Source organism: Pocillopora verrucosa, chromosome 11 (assembly GCF_036669915.1).
Source record: "Pocillopora verrucosa isolate sample1 chromosome 11, ASM3666991v2, whole genome shotgun sequence".
Classification (NCBI taxonomy): Eukaryota; Metazoa; Cnidaria; class Anthozoa; order Scleractinia; family Pocilloporidae; genus Pocillopora; species Pocillopora verrucosa.
Window position 1 is genome coordinate 482,873 of NC_089322.1, and position 22,128 is coordinate 505,000.

Below are 22,128 nucleotides of genomic sequence, written 5' to 3' on the forward strand. Positions count from 1 at the left end.
GAATGCTTCATTCCAGAAAGATTTCTTCACCAGATTGCAGAAAAGTGCGTTTCTGGGAGACTTAAGTTTTAAAAGTTTCCGGGGGGAGCATCCCCTAGACTCCCTAGAGGTTCAGGCCTTCGGCCCTCGATTATACAGTGTACCGGCCTACTCACAAGGCAGTGCCCTTCTACTTCAAAAGTAAATGAAAACCCTGAAGGTCACCCACTATACTAAAATTATTGCATGTATTGACCCGCTTATAAATACCTAAACCTCTGATGATAATAACAATAATTAATAATTACAATAATAATGACAATTAATAATAATAATAACAATAATAATAATAACACTATTAACAGTTCATATGATGTAAATTATTTCTCTATTCTGAATTTGCTTACAAATTTTAGAAATAATTAATTCAAACAAATTAGAAATAAACATAGTAAATAAACATCAACACAGTTTTTAAGAACCCCAACTAGTAAAAGGCAGACAAATTGGCTTTAAACAGAGCAAAGCCAACGAGTGGAACTCAGTGCAACTGAAAACAAATCCAGTGAGTAGCAGAGTGGAGAACTACAACCTGGGACAACAGGATGACAAGTCCCTAAGCAGGTGGCCAGCACCTTTAGCACTCAGCCACTCTGCCTACTCCTTGGATCTTTCTTGATGGCGTGCATTTACATAAAAAATTTAATGTACCTGTAATTTTCCGATTCATCTTTAATTTGAAGCTGCTGTGCTAGAGCAAATGGGAAGGAGGCTGCTTTGGTCCCAAAATTCACTGCCACTGCAAGTTTATAGTTGTCAACAATGATAATGCCAGTCTAAACAAAGAAAAAAAAAATGATTTACTGGGTAAAAATCATTTCAAAAAAGGGTCACTAACCCTTGTATGTACTAAATCTTTTCAATATAAAGTGAAGACTAACTCTGGGATACTGGATTTTAACAGGGGATTAACCCTTTAACTCCCATGATTGACCAAGACAGAATTTCTCCTTACAATATCAATACAATATCAAGCAGACAAGTGATGAGAATAGGAAAAATTTTAATTGGGGATTATTACTTGATCCATTACCAAATTCCCCAAACTAACTTCAGAAGTAATATATGGCAGACAGTAAGGAGAATTATTAAAGAGATCTTGGGAGTTAAAGGGTTACAGGTAAAGGTGAAAGGGTCAAAGGGTAAAAACCCTTAAATCCCTCCAATATATGTAAAAACAAATTGGAGATAAACATAGTAAATAAACATCAACACAGTTTTTCAAGATTCCCAACTAGTAAAAGGCAGCCAAACAGAGCAAAGCCAGTGAGTGGAACTCAGGGTAACTGAAAACAAATCCAGTAAGGAGCTGAGTGGAGAACTACAACCTTGGACCACCAGATTACAAGTCCAGCGCCCTAAGCACTTGGCCAGTCCCCTTAGCACTTGGCAAGTGCCCTAAGCACCTGGCTGGCACCCAAGCACCTAGCCAGCACCCTAAGCACCTGGCCAGCACCCTAAGCACTCAGCCACTCTGCCTCTCTGATGGTGTGCATTCACATAAAAATGTACCTGTAATTTTCCAATTCATCTTTAATTTGAAGTTGCTGTGCTGTGGCACATGGGAAGAAGGCTGCATTGGTCCCAAAATTCACTGCCACTGCAAGTTTACAGTTGTCAACAGTGATAATGCCAGTCTGAAAAAAGAAAAAAAATGATTTACTGGGTAAAAAACACTTCAAAAAAGGGTTACTTATCCTTGTATGTATTAAATTTTTTCAATATAAAGTGAAGACTAACTCTGAGATCATCAAAGTAAAACACAAGATAACTTGGGATCCTGGATTGTAACAGGGGGTTAACCCTTAAACTCCCATGAGTGACCAAGACAGAATTTCTCCTTACAATATTAATACAATATCAAGCAGACACATGATGGAAAAAAAAAATCTTAATTAGGTATTATTACTTGATCCATTACCAAATTCCCCAAACTAACTTCAGAAGAACTATATGGCAGACAGTAAGGAGAATTATTAATGAGATCTTGGGAGTTAAAGGGTTACCGGTAAAGGTGAAAGTGTTGTTTGCTAAAAGGGTCAAAACCCTATGTACATAGCAATTTAACTCCTAAGATGTGATTGTAAATTCTCTCCTCTTGCTGCTACACATTCCCTTTTAAATTACAGTTGTAGTTACCAGGATTTGGTGTTAGATCAAGAACACAACTGTAACTGATAAGTCTGAGTATTCTTATTACCTGTTTGCAGAATTATGTATGAATACCATAGGGAGAAGTTACGTGTTAATCACTTCTAATAATTATGTATGGATACCATAGGGAGAAGTTACGTGTTAATCACTTCTAATAATTATGTATGGATACCATAGGGAGAAGTTACATGTTAATCACTTCTAATAGTTATGTATGGATACCATAGGGAGAGGTTACATGTTAATCACTTCTAATAATTATGTATGGATACCATAGGGAGAAGTTACATGTTAATCACTTCTAATAATTATGTATGGATACCATAGGGAGAAGTTACATGTTAATCACTTCTAATAATTATGTATGGATACCATAGGGAGAAGTTACATGTTAATCACTTCTAATAATTATGTATGGATACCATAGGGAGAAGTTACATGTTAATCACTTCTAATACTTATGTATGGATACCATAGGGAGAAGTTACGTGTTAATCACTTCTAATAATTATGTATGGATACCATAGGGAGAAGTTACATGTTAATCACTTCTAATAATTATGTATGGATACCATAGGGAGAAGTTACATGTTAATCACTTCTAATATTTATGTATGGATACCATAGGGAGAAGTTACATGTTAATCACTTCTAATAATTATGTATGGATACCATAGGGAGAAGTTACATGTTAATCACTTCTAATAATTATGTATGGATACCATAGGGAGAAGTTACATGTTAATCACTTCTAATAATTATGTATGGATACCATAGGGAGAAGTTACATGTTAATCACTTCTAATAATTATGTATGGATACCATAGGGAGAAGTTACATGTTAATCACTTCTAATAATTATGTATGGATACCATAGGGAGAAGTTACATGTTAATCACTTCTAATAATTATGTATGGATACCATAGGGAGAAGTTACATGTTAATCACTTCTAATAATTATGTATGGATACCATAGGGAGAAGTTACATGTTAATCACTTCTAATATTTATGTATGGATACCATAGGGAGAAGTTACATGTTAATCACTTCTAATAATTATGTATGGATACCATAGGGAGAAGTTACATGTTAATCACTTCTAATAATTATGTATGGATACCATAGGGAGAAGTTACATGTTAATCACTTCTAATAATTATGTATGGATACCATAGGGAGAAGTTACATGTTAATCACTTCTAATAATTATGTATGGATACCATAGGGAGAAGTTACATGTTAATCACTTCTAATAATTATGTATGGATACCATAGTGAGAAGTTACATGTTAATCACTTCTAATAATTATGTATGGATACCATAGTGAGAAGTTACATGTTAATCACTTCTAATAATTATGTATGGATACCATAGGGAGAAGTTACATGTTAATCACTTCTAATAATTATGTATGGATACCATAGTGAGAAGTTACATGTTAATCACTTCTAATAATTATGTATGGATACCATAGTGAGAAGTTACATGTTAATCACTTCTAATAATTATGTATGGATACCATAGGGAGAAGTTACATGTTAATCACTTCTAATAATTATGTATGGATACCATAGGGAGAAGTTACATGTTAATCACTTCTAATAATTAAAAGGTTCATCTCAGGAAAGTCACTTACTGAATTAAGGGCAGAAAGATGAGATATTTATTGAGTTATCCTTCTGGCATCTGAGATCAGATTATTTTTTTTAACCAATTTGTAGAATTATCTGACAAAATTAAAGTGGCCTAGGCTACCATTCATTCAGATGAGGGCATGCTGGTTATACAATTGTACAATGTATGAAGACATGATAAGGAAATGGTAAAGGAAAAACCTGCACAGAAAATTCTAATTGTTAAAACTAGGCAGTCATAGATGAAAGATTCAAGTTTGAAAAACAATAATCTGATTAGGATTCTGTACAGAACTGATAACAGTAGCACTCCAATACTAAATCTTATGCCCTCCAAAAGTTTTTTTGGGCTCAACTACATTCTTTTACATTAATGGTCCACAACTGTTATTTCAATGAGATTTTACATCTACAGTGATGCAGTTTTGGAATATGGCTCTCCCTTATCAGCCACAGATTATTTGGTTTCTACCAGTAATTGCCATGCCTACACCCAGGAAGAGAAATAATTCCAAAGTCTTCTTTTTTTCTTTTCTCTAAGTTAAAAATTCAGTATCAACAACATTCAAAAGGGATTGATATATTTTAGTATTTTCTAACAAGTTCAGACTCTTTGTTGTGTGATGCCCATTATTTTCCCATGACCTTTTCATTTTTTTAAACAATGCAAGTCATATTTCAACTTGTAATTACTTTTGAAAGAATACAATAAATTACTTATAAGTCATGCATTCTCATTGCACACCACTCAGTGCTATTGCAATGGAAAACAAGTAACTTTGAATTCTCTCCAATAAATAACAAATAGTAACTGAAGGAGGAGACAGGAATATGTCCCAATTTTTGTTCAGCCCCAACTAATGCCATTTTCTAGCACAAAGAATGAAATAAATGCAGTGCACAATATCATTGTAACATGACCTCACCCTGTAACTATTTTATGCTCATTTGATTCCTAGTTTTAAAATGTTCCAGATTACAGGAACACTCATTTATGTGAAAGATGATGTATTCATCATTGCATTCATACTTAGACTAAAAGCACTCTGAATTCTCAGAGTTGAAATTACAACCTTTGGATTTACACTTCTGATGTTCTCTCGTACATACTGAAGTATATGTACTGTAAGTGTTTACTGCTATCCCCAGATTGTTCTTTTTATTTCCTTCTTATTACTTTTGCTGCCCTTCTTTGACCCTTTAATCCCTGAGAGTGACCAGCATCTAATTTCTCCTTTCAATATCATCCTTGAATCAAACATTTAGGTCATGAGAATAAAGAAAATGATAATTAATTGAAGAATTTCTTGATTGTTAGATAAATTCTCCTTGCCAGCACCTTAGAAAATGTATAGAGAACAGTAAGGAGAATATGCATACTGATGTTAGGGTGTAAAGTGTTAAGACTTTTTATTCATATGTAGTCAATTTGTTCATTTGTATACAATGTATGGCAAGATCATTTAAAACACTGGTTATCTTGGCACATGTTGTGCATGTTCATACATGTTTCTCACAGCTGTGCCAGGTTGAAATTTTGAATTACTTATCACTGCAGGAGTTGTCTACATCAGTATGTATGTTTTTTTTTTTCCAAACTTAAACAGCTTGTTGCTCTGAAGAAGCTGTGATACTTCCAAAATGATTTTTGGATTATTGATCTGAGAAGGAAATATTTATCTTCATTCCTTTACATTTTGACTGTCTTTAAGTTCAGAGGTTATCAATGAAGGTAGTAGTTGTTTTCATATTAAAATTTCAAGTTTGGTTTTTTTGTTTTTGTCTTGCGTGGAGTTGTTGCTGTTGTTGTTTAATGGATGATCGAGAGGAAAAAAGGGCAAGTGTTGTTTTTCATGAAAATTTTCTTGAAGTCAAGAGTTTTACCCTAATTGAGATGCTCTATAAAATAGTCCTGTAATATCTATCAAAATATTAGCACAGAGAAGCAGATAATTGCAAAGTTGATCATGTCTTTTGGGTGGTTTGTTTAATCACTGATGAAAAACATATGTTTTAGATTTTTATCAGGTTTTGGCTTCCATAAAGTGAAATTTAACCAAGATTGAGTGCGTGATTTTATGAAATTGTTCCTTAAAAAAACAATTTTCAACTCTAAGAGATAAGGCTCTCTAACCGATTTAAATGATTGGAATTTGTGCATTTGTAAGGAATGTCAAATGAAAAGTATTGCATAACATACACCACTCCAGAACTGCACTCTTCACATCAGTAAACAATTCCATAAATAATACAATTTTTGGCCATTTTTTTCTGATATTGAGCAACCAAACACACAATTGTGCAACCAGCAAATACCATGGTAATGTGAATGGTCAGATACATTTGAGACATGACCCTCAACACTTGAATCTTAACAACTGAAGTTAACATATTTACCCTCAAATTACACAGGAGTTGTCTACAGGCTATTGGCCACCAAAAATACATATAACCTTTGGAGTAAAAAGTTTAAGCCACAAAATCACAGGACACTCAAAAACATATTGAAACCATTATGTGAATATTGCTTTAGAAAAGCTCCAATCTGTAGTTTTACACTTTACCTGTAGGTACATGTCAGTTTGAATTAGTTTACAAATTTAAAGTAACATCTAATTCAGAACTTTGCAAATTGTAAAGTACCAGAAAAAAGTAACAGACTGTGATACAAAATAAATTGAATTTCTCATTGCCTTCTTCACCCTTCAACTCCCAGAAGTAACAAACACGTAATTATAATATCCAAACATTATCCATTACACAGGTAAAGAGAATACTCAAAGTTGTTATCTTGACCTGATACTACCAGATTCTTGTAACTAATTTAAAGAAAATGAACAGCAGCTAGAGGGGAGAATTGACACTCAGATCTTGGGAGTTAAAGGGTTAACTGAACACAAGACTTACATGGTATAAAAGGTTCTTGATGAAATAAAATGTAATTCACATTCATGTGCATATACACAAATAAAATGGAATTCATATCGCAAATTTTTTTTCAAAAAAGATTCTTACCCTGTTCTGCAATGCCACTTCTACTTTATGCCAATTGCCATCAATGACACCACCATTTACATTTGATGTAACAATGACTTTGTGGGAAAACAGTGAAAACCTGAACCAAACTTGTCCTTGTCACACTTCCACAGCAATAAAGTCATGTTTTCCATCACACCGTCCATTGAAGAGCAAAAGCCCACTGTGCTCAGTGGTGGTAAACTCCATCTGTATGTGTAAATGTCATCTTTGTTTCAATGCTAGGAAAAAAATAAAGTCATCATCATCATCATCATCATCATGTCAAAACAAACTACAAACAGTTACAATCCTTTGACCCCTAAGAGTGACCAGCATCTAATTTCTCATCGCAATATCACCCCTAAATCACTCATTAAAGTCCCTAGAATAAAGGAAATGATCACCAGCTAAAGAAGCTCTTGATTGTTGTACAGTCTCCTTGTCATTAACCCTTTAACTCCCAGAAGTGATTAACATAAAACTTCTCCCTACAATATCCATACATTCTTCAGCAGACAAGTAATGAGAAAATTCAAACTTATCAGGTACAGCTTTTTCAAACCCCTAAGTCCTTTGCGTCTGACTACTCTGCGTCGGAGTGCATGAAATTCGTCTGCACAGTTAATGTATATACGAGCGGTACTGTAGAAGCTGCTATCTTGATCTACTGTAGCACCAAGTTCTCAAAACAAATTTACAAGGAAATGTATAGCAGCTACAGGGGAGAATTAACAATCAGATCTTGGGAGTTATAGGGTTAACTTAGGAAATGTACAGAGAACAGTATGGAGAATATGGGTACTGATGTTTGGGTGAAAAGGGTTAACATAAAATTACCTTTAAGACAGAGCTACATGAAGGGTGGTAAACCAATACATTTAAACTCACAAAAAGCCTCACACCAATTGAAATTCCATCCTCCAACACAAGGTAGAAGTAGCACCTGGATTGGAACACAATGCTCCTAACATAGTATATGTGACTAACTTGTTTGATTTCAAGTCACCTCCCATATTAATAATCTATTCATTACACAACACCAGCTCTTAACTTTAAAAACCTCAACATTCAAAAATTCATTGTGTCTTAATTCTGTCAGCTTTTCATCCATTTTCAATCCTGTGTGAAATTCAGTATCAAGTGGCCTGTGCAGTCATGCAGAAGTGGCAAGTTTTAAAAGGGGTGCTTACTAAAGTAAAGTAGAAGAGCTTATTCTAGGAATTATAGTCATGTAACTACAAAATAAATCCTTACCAGGAAAGGCAACAAATGATCCTTTTTTAAAACTGCACGTTTTCAGTTGGCACAGTGACCCATCAACTTCATTCAGATCTTTGCACTGACAGGTGAACCTGCTTCCAAGAACATTTTTACAACCACCATCACTATGGCATGGATTTGCATTTAGATGATTTTCTGTCGCTTTTGAGTCTGTAGGACACTTGCTCTTTGACATGTCAATCACACAGTTTACACCAGCTCTTCCTGGATTGCATATACAAGAGTAGCCTTCCTCTACACTCGGACACTTCCCATTGTTTCCACAAGGATTGGAGTAGCACAAGTTTAAACCTGTGTCGCAACTTTCTCCTCAACAGTCAGTAGCACAGGGGCATCTGTAATTAGTTTGCACTCCAACTGAGCGGAATACCACCTTTAATGAGCTGTAGGTGTTGGATTTGTCAGTATAGTCAGTGTGTGACAAGCAGCTCTTTCTGGATGTCACTAAGGGGAAGTTGCATATTTCTTCAACACACAAGCCATCTTTGAAAGGAAAGGAGAGTGACTTTTGCCATTTTGGAAATCTGTACCATGTTTATGTACACCATGTCTCTTACATACAAAGGATTATAAAAGCTAAAGCGATCATTTTTATAAACAGCCACTCAGAGCTTGAGATTAGAAATATCATCCTCAAGTGGTGACTTTCAGTTGCCTTAATTACCCTTGATTCTATAAGAATAATACTCAGGTTTTGTATCATAATCTAACAATCTCTTGGTCACGATCACACCATTTTTCTGAATGACAAATGTTAATGGATCATTGCCAGACACAATGCTGTAAAAAATCTCACCATCTTGAACAAGGTCTTGGGACACTGCTTTCATGGTGACCACATTGGAATGCATTCTCACATCTTCATCAAGAAACACTACATATGAACCCTTTTCAAATTTTGGTTTACTGTCACAAACATCTTCCAGTGTTATCTTGACTTTCACAGTTGACTTCATTGATGGTCTGCCTTTGTCGGCAGCAACCACAGTCAGTTCATATTCAGGAATTGTTTCACGATCAAGTGACAGCAAAGTTCTGATGACTCCTTGATTGCTATAAATTTGAAAAGCACCACCTCCATCACCTAGATGAGTATTGAAAAATACAACAACAACAACCAAAAATATTAATAAGAACACGATCATAAATGGCTTAATCAATACCTGTACTTGAAACCTATCAACCCTTTAACCCCTAAGAGTGACTAGCATCTAATTTCTCCTTAAAATATCCCCCAGAATCACACATTAAGGTCACAAGAATAAAGGAAATGATCATAAACAAGAGAAGCTCTTGATGGTTTATCAAATTCTCCTCATCAGCACCTTAGGAAATGTATAGACAACAGTATGGAGAATATGCATACTGATGTTAGGCTGTAGAGGACCAACAACATTGTGCTTTTATTATTATGTAAAAACAAACACATTCAATGTTGCCATGGGTCTGTTCAGATCACAGCAGATGTCCAAATGTAAATAGAACAAAAACAATAGTTGAACACATGAAGCAGCCAAGAGTGTCACTGATTAGATTTTTCTTCACCCACTCTTGCTAAAACACGTTAACAAATTTTAGGCATGCACCAGTGTTAGACAGTGTAGCTTAGCATGAATTTTAAGTAAAAAGGATTTGGAATGTTGTAAAAAAACAAAGCTATAGATTTTACATCTTTAACCCTTTAATCCCTAAGAATGATAAACATCTAATTACTCCCAACAGTTTTACCTCTGGATCAAACATTGAGGTCATGAGAATAAAGGAAATGATCACAAACCCAAGAAACTCTTCATTGTTCTACAAATTCTCCTTGTTGGTTGAAAATGTATAGAGAACAGTATGGAGAACTTGTATACTGATCTTAAGCAGCAAAGGGTTTGTACCATTGAAAATGTATAGAGAACAGTATGGAGAACTTGTATACTGATGTTAAGCAGAAAAGGGATAGGGATTACTAAGCTATAAATGTCTACAAAACAACAGGGAAATACAAATGAAAACCTGAAATTGAAATATGTTATTGGACTGATTCTGTCTATATACACTACATCCAGTTTTTGGGAATTAAGAGGGGTAAGTTTCTAAAGAAACTATGGTGCTGCATTGGTGGAGGATTCTAACAGGGTAATTCATTAGTATCAACTGAGTTGATAACGTATAGATTGGCTACCTTAAAGAATTACAAAGCTAATGTTTCAAGCCTTGGCCCTTTCTCAGAGCCATGACAATGGGCTAAAACTCAAAACATCAGCTTTATAACTCTTTATGGTGGCCAATTTATGTTACCAACTCAGTTGATAATACTAAATTACCCTATTTGAGGTTTACTTACACATGTAACTCGTGATGAAATATCAAACAGTAAATTAGATATATTTACCATTTTTAGCAAATGAGTAGATAATGGCTTTATTTGAACCCTCATCATCATCAACTGCAGAGACTTCCAAAACTGTTGCAGGCTGTACATTTTCCAGAATGGGCTTTTTGCAGTTGGACTGTAAAAATCTTGGTTTGTTGTCATTTACATCTGTTACTGTTATATGTACATTAGCAGTTCCTTTAAACGGAGGATTACCATGATCAGTTGCACTCACTTCTGTAAATGATCTGTTTGTTTGTACCATCATCTGCGTCAAATGCAGTAACAGATATAAAGGTGTGTCCTACACTCTAACATTCTGAGACCATTTCTTGAAAATCGGAATTCACAAACTGAGGTACATTGTCATTGACATCAATAAGATATATCTCCACTGAGGTTTCATTGTAATTTGGCGATTCGCCTTTGTCTTGAGCCATCACAAAAAGTGCATGCACTGGAATGTACTCATAGTCAAGTTTCTTGTTTACTTTGATCTGACCATTAAGATGATTGATAGAAAAAAGTTCCTGGTCTTTACCACTGCTAAAATTGTAGGTGACTTCACCATTGGTGCCAAGGTCCTCATCTAATGCACTTACAGTCAAGCAATTACTAGCTCCCCTGTTTTGATGTTTTCAGGAATCTTTCTGGAGTATTCTCTCTTTAAAAATTGAGGAACACAGTCATTGACATCAGTAACAGTAATTCGCACAGTGGCCTGGTCTGTCTTAGGAGAGGATGCACTATCACTTGCCTGGACAGTAAGGGAGTATTGCTGTACAGTTTCTCGATCCAGATGTTTGTCAATAGTTATTGAACCACTACTTTGACCAATTGCAAATGCACTGTTAACACCACTATTATTAATGATGTTGTAACGGATATCTACATTGGAACCTGTATCTAAATCGCGCGCCCGCACATCAAGGACTGTCTCTCCGATATAAATATCCTCTGGTATGACTTTGCTGTAGGAGGATGATTCGAAGTTCGGCGTGTTGTCGTTTACATCATCGACATATATGGTCAGATCTGCCTCAGCATACAACGATCTATCTTGTTCGTATTCGGCTTTGATACGAAAATAGTGCGTCGGCATCTTTTCACGATCTAAAGAAGCGGAAGTTTTTATTAATCCCGTGTTAGGATCGATCCCAAAGAACGACTGACTGAGTAAATTCTGGGACGCTTCCATCGAGGATTTAATTTTCCCCGCGTACCCATTGTTCGTATCTTGTGCTTGAATCGTTGTAACGCTTGTTCCTACGGGGCGATTTTCTCTAACCTTAGCAATTAACTGAGCGCTGGAGAAACGGGGAGCTGTTTTCTGTGGTCGACGACGAAATCGGCGTACCTTCTTGGCAAAATTGTTTGCGTTTTTATCGATAAACAACTCAAGTCGCGCTTCAAAACTTGTTTATTTTCACTCGCATTCTTAGAACCAACCGGAAATGACAACTCCACTACCAGAGTGTTTTCTTGAAGTCCAAGTAACGATTTTCAAAGCACCAAATAATCGGATTTGGCGTCGAATCTAAGCCTTAGCGCGCAGGATCTTCTTCGTGAATGTCTGAAGTCTTTCAATCGAAGCACACGTGTTCCGACTGGAGCGGTCCAAGACACTTTTCTCTGAAGCTTTCTAAAGCAGTTTTTTCCAAAAATTGTCACGGTCAGAGGTCTTTGAGTCCTCTCTGCTGAACTAAATTTGGAAGTCGATGATACATAACTATTAAACGGATTGAGCTGTAGAGATGTGCAGTCTGGCTTGCGAATCATTCGCAATAATCGTTTGTTGAACGATAGACAGAATTTGAAGAAGAGTAGTGTGTTCGTCGGTGTTCGATGCTTCAAGCGTGTAATTCGTCCATCCCGGTCTACTTAAATTAGCTAAAATACTATACGGCTCTAACGATGAATAAATATTAATAACGGTGCCGTCCACTCGATGAAAAGGCCACAGGCACAAATGTAAAAGAAAACCCAACGATACGCGGTCGAAACAAGCCATTTGGCGGTGAGTCTGTTGACACCGTGTTAAGATAAGCGCTTTTCATGAGCGAAGTTGAAAATCACCAGTTCTTCCTTCAGCATACGTAAATGATCAATACTCGCTATTTTACTTTTCCATCAACATGGCCCAAGATTGGATAGAGCACTCATCTTAGAGCACACGAGCTTTGAAATACCTTTGATCTTTTCACTTAGCTTAGTCGAGTGTCGGCAAGAGGTCTAATTTGTTTGACTGACAGGTTTCAGCTAATTGGCTTCCTCGCCCTCACGTGATCACTTTCTGTAGCCGCGCGAGTTATTGAACCCAAGGTTTGCATGACAGATAAAATTATTTGATTTTCCACAAGCATTCTTGTGTGATTTATTTGCAAACAAAAGAAGAACTAGAGGCTCACCGTGTGATCAATACAGCAAGTGCTTTTATTTCGTCATATCGAAAAGTTGTCGAAAACATCGTTCAAATCAAGAACTTTCGCAAAATTGACAAGATTTGCGCGGAATTTTACAAATTTTTTAGTGGAAATAAAATTGATTGAAATCGCTTTTGACAATATATTTAACTCCGACTTGTATCTTAAGGCTTGAATGCCTGTCACACAAGATACCTTGATGATATTGCTTTAGCGTAAGCGCAAAAGTTAGTCTCTAATTTTTGCAACTGAACCAAAAAATCAAAAATATATATATTATTGTACATGATTATTATTATTACTATTGCAATAACACAACCAGACCTTTGCCTGGGTCATCCTTCATCTGATTTGTGCTCAATCCCTAGATGAAAGATCGCAAATAATTAGCAAAGCAAAAATTGTACTTGTAAACGAAAGCGTAGCGTGCGTGACTCTGACATTTCCTCTCAAATTCTTGACGTGCCAAAAATTTGCAGTGCGAAAAAAAACTCTCTAGAATATTTTGACACGTATGTTGTCTTTACAAGTGTTTGTAACTTTGACCCTGTCAAGACTTGCTAATGATCGGTTGACGATAAAACACAAGAGACAGGATCCAAAAATATGTGATATTGAGGCCGCCTATAATTTTATCTTAGCCATAATATATCTTCTCATTAAACAACGAAATTCTTTTTCTTCTTTCCAAACTTGGAATAATAAAAAGATCGATTAAATTTCAAACGGGGAGATATGTCCTTAGATTTTAAAAATTCAAGGAATAATTAAGTCGCTAATTAACGATTGACAGAAATACGATATAACGCGAAATTAAATCAAATATGGATACCAACAGGTATGAATTCGGAAGTAAATATTCAAGAAGGAAGTTGATGCGACTGGGTTGTCATCTTGAAATAAAAAAAAAAATGTGTCCTGAAATCTTACAAAAAATGACAGCCATCTGTTTTGAAAGCAAAGTGCACTGCTTCGGCGAGTCATTCTAAGTACAGGCGTTGAGTGCAGATCCGCCTACACTTGCTATGCGATATCTGAAAAATCACAAGACACTCTCGACATCAAAGCCGTAATCAATTAAAACAGAGCATACACTGATTTAAATTTGACGCAATTACTCAAGAGCCTTGAGAGCAATGCAACTTATAAAGCATTCTCTGAAAAAAAAATACTCTTAAAGAGAGCGATACATATCATAGCGCGAATAATTTTCACGCTGATACAGTTTGAATGAAAACGCTAATTTTCCATTTGTGATTTCCTAATAGCACAGCCAAGAATTCAAGCTGAGAGTTCAGGGGCAGCAATGCTCATTTTTCATGTTTTCAGGCGAAAAGGATAAAATAAAGCTTCAAAGGAAGGCCGCTGATCGCAAATAAACGCTTGCCAATTACTGATAACTGTCTAAAAAATGAACAGAAACGTTATAGAAAAAGCAAGACGAATCAATATACACTTTAAAAACAAAACGAGACCAAACTAAAACGACAAACAAAAACAAAAAACAAACGAAGAAAGACAAAGAGAAAGGAAATTAGAAACTGTTGGAAATGGGAAAATTGCTTGACAGCTGACGGTTGAAACAGTCTAATGACGCCACTAAACTTTATTTGTCACCAAATGGCTTCAAGCTTCAAGGATCTCTCACTTGATTGGCTGATTCAAAACAATGATGATGTCATGATTCTAATCTTTGATCAACAAGAAGAATATTATGCTAATTTGCCGATCAGCAACGGTATTCGAAAACATTAAAGCTACATGAGAATTTACCCATCTATAGGTTATCATTAATCATTTTATTAGTATGGTTATTGGTATTTTTATTATTTACATGTATCATCATCGTCGTTATTACGATTGTTATTGTTATTCTCGCCTTTTCTATCCCAACAGAGCAGTGTTTACCTATCTGATAACTATCTAATTTTTTTACGGGGGGTTTCTCCTTAGAATTGTTCAGCGTCAAAGGTGTTTGCTCATTTGAGAAGCCTTGAACGTTTTGTTCCTAAGAGTCTTATAAAAAAATTCATGGGAACCATAAGATGCCTCAGTTACTCTCGATCTGAATCTTCTAACGTGTTGGATTGACTATCATTACGGAACCAAGTGATAATAAAATTATATTGACCCGTTTATTCAGAAGTTAATTGCATTCTCCAGATGGTTGCAAGCTTATAATTTTCTTGCCCTCTTACTTGCTCGATTCGAAGTGAGGTCATCAACATTTAAAGAGAATTGGATTCTGAAATACATCTTTATGCAAAGTTACCGACACCGTCTTCCTTTTTTTGGTTTTTGCTATCACGGAAGGAATATTTATATTCAGCGACTTTCGACTTTGTTCGGCAGGAATCTATTCATTCTCAGAGAGACACCTTTGAGAAAGGTAATTTTTTCTAGGCTATTTTTGTACCGTGTGGAACATTGAAAACATGGTTATTCTAAATATTATGTAATTCAGTTGTTACCTGCTGATGATGTGCCGTGTATAATTGATCATCACCGATGATCCTCATCTCTATTATTTCGACTCGGTCGTTAAATAATTACTTTTAAAGCTGATGGTTTTTAGTACCATACAAGTACTGATTCTGATCGGGGCGACTTCGACGGACATAAGAGTGTTGTTGTGTTAATACCATTATCTCAGTATATTAAGCATTTTTGGCCAATTTTTTTTATTTTTTTGCTTCTGTATGCTTTATTTCTGATAAAGTGCTTGTTAAATAAGCGTTGCTTTTATAGTTTTAGATCTAAGTGGTCGTTATAGCTGAATTATATTCGCACATTTACCTGTTTTCCTCTTGACAAAAAAAGGAAAAACTGCTAAAATTTTTTGTCTTAAAATAGTACATTAAATAGGAAGAAAACAAGACAACATTGGAGGGGGAAAAAAATCCGTGGGAGAGATCATGCAATTCTGAGGTAATCCACATATTGTTATCAACGGAAGGCAAACGACCGTGCGCTAGAATATATAAAAAAAAAGATTTGTTGGACATTTTTCTTTACAGCACCCGTCGTTTAAATTAGCTATTATGTTTGGTTAATCTACATTATTTGTTCTTGGCCGCTCGTTCTAAAGGAAACGGCTATCTACTAATAACTTAAAGACTTACCATCTCTTTTTTTCTACAACTCAATGCCTCTCAAAGCACAGGTAGAGCAAGGAATGACAAAGGCCCATACGAGAAGGACATACGCGTATTTATGCGAGTATGTCGACGTATGTCGCTTGATACGTGCGCATGGTACTTCTATACAATGTCCCCTTATCTTTGAGCTGCACTGTGTATATCAGAACATTTCATTGTTGCTAATGTCAACATACAATCTTCATTCTAAGTTCTGATGGTGAAATATCAAATTGCACAACAAGTTTTCAAACGTAATTTCGACCTTTGTCAGTAGCTTGTGACCATAGTAGCATCATTATCATTATTTTAATTACTACAACAACAACAACAGGTATTTATTTCTAAAAAAAAATGGAATTACAATGAAATAAGAAAAAGTATTATAATGAACAGGCAAAATAGACATAGTTGTATCACTCTGGAGCCTAGAGGCTGGAGGAACTGTTTTTGAGCTATCCCTCTATGAATTATTATAAGTGTTTATATGATTATTTGCTGCCTTTGAATTATTGGTTGAAAGTCAATTGGTCACTGTGCTGTACTGAGTAGCTATATTAATAGCCACATGCAGTCTCAGACTGCCTATCATTCCTTCATCTGTGGGAGAACTTGACTAAGCAGCACAACAATCAGCGGATTGCTTACTTTCCTACCAAAAAAGGAACGATTTGAGTACATCCGATTTTGATTATTTTTTACCTTTTTTTTGTTTCCACAAAGATTGTCATGAATCCCCAGGTTGTTCTACTGCTCTTGCTGGTAGCCGTCCCCTGCACATCTGCGAGTATGTTGCTTCTGCCATTTTGTAATGTTTAACTTTTGGTCAACCGAGTGATGCCCTATGAAACCTTATAATCAAAAGAAGTTTAGCATGTTAGATAAATTATAAATTCCAACCCTATTCTGAACAGGCTTTTCTGTATCTGAAGGAGACCTTAGAGGACTTAACCCGTTACACCAAATTTCGATAGAACTGATACACTAAGTACTTGTAACAACCGGTCTAAACCATTCAATATCTCATGCTGGCGTTACATTAAAAAAAATAATGAGAAAAGCTTTAAATCTCAGGTAAGAAGCTCGCTCGCGTGTCTTACTGGTATTTGCAACATTTCATCGAAAACTCGCCATCTTAAAATGTTTCCATGAAAATTTCAACGGATAATAAATGTTTATTTTTAATGATGGTAATAATAACAATAATGGTTAAAGACAAGTAAATCTCATCACGTACAGTTGAGTCAGTGAACTTCTGAATTGCGTATGATGTAGGCAATTTGTACTCCAATCGTTTCGTGAGAATTTCAGTAAATTGGAAGGCTTTATCTCTCATCGAGAACAAAGGGAAACTAACCTCAGGAGTTTGTTGCCATCAAGAAATTGTATCCGGCTACGTTCGGGACAGAGTCAGACCTTAGGCGCCATCCGGAGAAAAAATTGGCACGGGCTGAATCGACGAAAAGATTATTAAATGCAGAACTCGATAAAATCATAACGATAAACTGAAAAAATGTAAAGTGGATGTTAACGGATATCAAGCTTGGATCTGTGATGAAAAGTTACTGCAAAATGTCAGTCACAAAGGATCAATCACTAAAAGTAAGCTGCTCAAGTCGTGAAGTAGCCGTTAATATTCATTATATATTTTTGGTAAAAAACGTACAAGAAGTGCCAACGTTTTGTCACGGTTTATGTGTTTTTTTTAATCATCTGCTAGTAACTTGTCGTGGCTATCAGCTTGCTTGTGCAAATCAACAAAAGTGTATCCCAGCGCCTTACCGCTGCGATGGAGACGCTGACTGTAGTGATGGATCAGACGAACAATGCAGTAAGTACTGTGGTTGATCTTCTACTTCTGTACATCTTCTTATTCTCTATATAGGGTTAGCGTAAAAATGCTATTATCAAAAAGTAATATTAAGTTGGAAGGCTAACTCTCTTTTCAAAAATATAAAAAAAAAACTATATTTTCCAAGAACACCTCATTTCCAAGAACACCTCCAAGACAGCGAAATAAAGTTGTGACGTAAATCTTATGCAGTGAGTTTTACAAAACTGAACCGGCTATCGGTTGAATATTGGTCACATTGGGCCATCTTTAGATTAAGAACTTTAACGGAATGAAAACGGTTCTTCTGATGGCCAAAGTCACTTTAAAATCGAATGAAATAAACTGCAACTAGTTGAATGAGATAGGGGCGATTTCATATACGAGATAACTCCTTTTGTATCTTACAGTTGGAAAAAATCGAATGCATTTATTGGGAGACCAGAAATGATGATTTGTACTTTGCAACGTAAAATGCTCTATATGATAAATTTTTAAAGCAACCATTATTACGCATGCATGTAGTGAATGAACACTTCGGGATTTCTCGAGTATATTGAGTTCCCCAAGCGTTAGCATATTAATTTGAAAAAAGCTTTTCTAGAAATATAGTCATGCACCCATCGGCATTGCCTTAATTGACTGTATTAACTGACCGCGAAAAGGCGAAAACGCGAACAGTCGCAACACAGGGGATATTAAATTGCTAATGTAGAGCTTACCGATAAATGTTTCTTTTACACGTACACTTTTGTCGCCAGTACGCCAAAACCAAAATTTCATAGAGCTTAACAGTATTGTAATGATACTAATAGACCGATTGAGTAGCTTTTCCTTTTCTTTCATGTTTTACCTGCGCCAATTAGCTGGCCGTAAGTATCATAAATCTAAATCTATCTTTGTGTCGTTTCCTTGTAATATTTCTCGGATAACCGCATTGAAGGAATGGCATATTTTGTACACGTCGCTTGTATTTATTTGGTTCACATATAACTATCAATAGAAAATCTAAGATTGAGGATCTTTGAAGTATCAAATAATGATTTAAAGAGGTGGATTGAAACGACAAACTGAACGGAACAAAAACCAAAGTTAGTTGGTCACTTCCTGTTTGATAGGGAGACGGTATGAGATATGGAGGAAAGAAACTAATCAAACATGTCCATCGATTTCCATATATATTTACAAAGCCTTTCTGTCAAGACAGCTGAAATTCACCGATATTCATGTTATCAAAAAAAGGATAAAGTCGAGTCCTCATCTCTTTCTTTTTTCAAAACTAGTCTAAAAGTCAAAAGAAGAAAAAAATGACACCGAGAGACCAAGGGTCAGCGGCAACTTTCTCCTATCGTAGACGACAGGGATTAAAATTTAGAAAGGGAATCTGTGTTAGCAAGAGCTTGCGAGTTGCTTATTGGTCTGCTTATCGGTTCAAACATATTTAGCAGGGGAGAATTTTGAGGCAAAGGCATAACCTCGGAGATGAAAATTACTGTTCTATAGTTTTTTACTTCAGAGCTAAGAAGTATGTCTAAATTGTTAGGATTATTTTAGGTTTTTTTTGTTCTTTTCCTTTTCTTAAATACACAGGCTCAATATTTTGTCTTTGAATTTAAGTTGTTTTTATTATCATACAGGAAAGTGTGCAAACTACGAGTTCACTTGTGCTAATGGAAAGTGTCTTAGTAAATGGAGACGTTGCCGTTACGGAGATGACTGTGGTGATGGTTCAGATGAACAGCAGTGTCGTAAGTTTGTTATCACTGTCACCGTTGTCCAAATAGTGCAGTCGCCTTTCCTATGGGCTGATGGCTAACTATTCAAGTTGTGCTGTGGTAATCAGGTCGAGATACAAACAAATATTGGGAGCTGTCTCTCCTCCTTCTCCCTTTTTCAATGAATCAAATAATTAATAACTTTAACTATAATATGGACCGAGTAGGCAAAATTAAACTTGTTCTTATTGTTGTTACTATCGACAATTTAGTATGTTTTTCTTCAGTTTCCATTTCATTTTTATTGTTTATTTAGTTGTTTGTTGTTGCTATTTTTTTCTTTCAACTGCAAATGCAATAAACAAATCTTGGTTACTACATAATTTGAGATTGTTTTCTTTTCTCTCAATGTACGAAACATTTTCATGGAAATATTAGCTCAAAGTAAGTAATCTTTTGGATATTTTATTAATTTATTAACTTTTTAGTGCAAAACAATGTGTTCGCTTCTTTAATCACTTACTTATTCTATGTCATTTATACTTTTCTGTAATTATTTCAGTGAAATGGTAATCACACTTTTGTCAAAGAGAAGTGTAGCAGCTACCTGTTTGAAGCATTCATGCTTGCGGGCGAGAAATTTTTTAGAATTTTTTTTTTTTTAATCGAAACTTACTGTTGACAGTCACTAGTATAAAAATCATTTACTAAAAATAATTCAATGTGTTTTTATGTTTTCCCAGTAAGTTTTGAAATGAGGATAGTTTGACGTCTTTCACGTTTCCATCACGATGGCGAGGCCCCCTGTTTTTGTATAAAGTGGATTTGTTTTATTTGCCCTGGCGAGCAGGATAACAATATGCTCACAGGTCACCAAGTTTTTGCGACACGATTATAGCTCTTCCTTTTCAGGAGGAGAACGAAATATAAAACAGTGCGCACCTTTGCTGTCAGAGCGTTGATATTGATCTTTCGGGAATTTTTAAAAAGCACAAGGAAGGATTAACTCAGCTGCATCATTCACTATGATAATGAAACTGCATGTCCAAAAGAAAAGCATTTAAATATTTTGATTAAGTTTCTGGCACCGTATAGGAAATATCTCATTACTCTTCCCACTTTTCTATGCTTTCTTAACACGGGGATGTGATGGCCGGTGATTTTCTTTTCTTTCCGTTCTCTATGTTTTTCATGGACTGCACTTCGGAAACATCAGGAAGTAAGTGCTACTTCAATTTCTTAATGTAGATGTTACTCCTAACCTGTCACATGATCAAAAAGCTGCAAACCACTCCCATTGTGTACCCTTCCTACCAGCTGAAAACTAATAATAACAAAAGAAAAGATCAGGAGGCGTTGTACTTCATTCAGAAGTCGAGATTTGCGTTTCGGCCTGTAAAATAACCCATGTTTCAAGGTCACACACTCAATCCTAAACCTTAATGAATAACTTACCTTAGCCTCTCTTCAGGACTCACTTAATTTTGCGTTTGCATAGTTTTGAAAAACAAATGATCGTTACAATTAGAAAAATAGCTTTATCTTGTGGCATCATATTTAACTTTGAATGCAAGTTAGCGTGGATTTGAGTCCATTCAATGTTGAGGATTTGGTTTTTTTTTATTCTTATTCTCTGCAAAGGAGATCAAAGCGTCACCATCTTAGACATAACGAAACTTGCTTTCGGTGAAGGTCTTGAAGAAAGACTTCTCCCTACTTATGTTCCACCGAAAGAAAATCAAATCGTTTAAAAACAAAATACTTCTTTTTAACATTCCCCCGTTGGGGAACGGTCGTTCGTGCCCAGGGTTAGGGAATGTGAGCCTCGCCTTGTTGGGGTGGGAATTTGAACCGGAAGTGTCGAATACAAGTGTTGTAACTTGTAATGTGGAGGTGTTTTAAGATAAAGAGTTCACTTTTGGGTACGAATGGCTCCGGAGAGAAGGTCTACCCGGTATAGCTTATAGGGCTTGGCAATGTACAGAATATCAGGATCGCTCATTTTGCCTTTTCAAAAAAAATTTACCATCAAGTACAGCACTTGGGTAGAGTATTGAAACACAATTTTGGCCCCGGGGGCTGAAATTTGAACGGATCTACGGGTTCCCCGTGGGCGATGTTGAGGCTTCGAATTAATTCAATGCATAATTCATTTATTGGCCTACTCATTTTTCATCTAATCTCCCTAACTTCATTGTCATTCTGTGCTTTCTCTACTCATGTACGGCCTTTGTGAAATACACCAGCGTGTAAGTGATTTTTGATTAGATTACTGAAGTTAATAATTTAGTTATAACATCTGCTCCACTTTCCATAACATTCCTAAATACCGCAAACGTGCGTGAGTTGCAAAACACAGGATGAGAGGATGAAGATGAGAATTTGATGTTCTAATACCAGTCGTTGTAATAGTAAAATAAATGACATATCTCGAAAACAGTTGATGAAGAATAACCGAGGCCAGCTTTCAGTCCCATATGATGATTGATGAGAAGTGTGTTAGTATTGCCTACTTTAACTGTAAATGTTAA

General features: G+C 35.7%; 3 protein-coding genes across 10 annotated transcripts in view; 1 reads left to right on the forward strand and 2 right to left on the reverse strand.

Annotated features, from left to right (window-relative positions):
- LOC131789216 (adhesion G protein-coupled receptor L4) overlaps positions 1 to 8,429 on the reverse strand; it is a 29,457-nt gene extending 21,028 nt beyond the window's left edge. For 7 of the 8 annotated variants that reach the window (XR_010719072.1, XR_010719077.1, XR_010719076.1 and 4 more), the window contains exons 1-4: positions 8,103 to 8,429; positions 6,846 to 7,087; positions 1,552 to 1,676; positions 691 to 815 (exon numbers count right to left, since the gene is read on the reverse strand). The gene's annotated coding sequence lies outside the window, so the exon portion shown is untranslated. The remainder of the gene's footprint in view (positions 1 to 690; positions 816 to 1,551; positions 1,677 to 6,845; positions 7,088 to 8,102) is intronic. The other variant, XR_010719075.1, reaches the window with a different exon arrangement.
- A 38-nt stretch (positions 8,430 to 8,467) lies between these two features.
- Positions 8,468 to 11,093, reverse strand: LOC131775521 (cadherin EGF LAG seven-pass G-type receptor 2-like). The gene is made up of 2 exons (XM_066173879.1): positions 10,510 to 11,093; positions 8,468 to 9,213 (listed from the first exon to the last, which is right to left on the reverse strand). The coding sequence occupies exons 1-2, from the start codon at positions 10,757 to 10,759 to the stop codon at positions 8,786 to 8,788; spliced, it is 678 nt and encodes a 225-aa protein (XP_066029976.1). The 5' UTR covers positions 10,760 to 11,093; the 3' UTR covers positions 8,468 to 8,785.
- A 4,106-nt stretch (positions 11,094 to 15,199) lies between these two features.
- LOC136284083 (suppressor of tumorigenicity 14 protein-like) lies at positions 15,200 to 19,718 on the forward strand. The gene is made up of 4 exons (XM_066173890.1): positions 15,200 to 15,303; positions 15,768 to 15,842; positions 16,775 to 16,838; positions 19,520 to 19,718. The coding sequence occupies exons 3-4, from the start codon at positions 16,781 to 16,783 to the stop codon at positions 19,696 to 19,698; spliced, it is 237 nt and encodes a 78-aa protein (XP_066029987.1). The 5' UTR covers positions 15,200 to 15,303; positions 15,768 to 15,842; positions 16,775 to 16,780; the 3' UTR covers positions 19,699 to 19,718.
- The last annotated feature ends 2,410 nt before the right edge of the window (positions 19,719 to 22,128 follow it).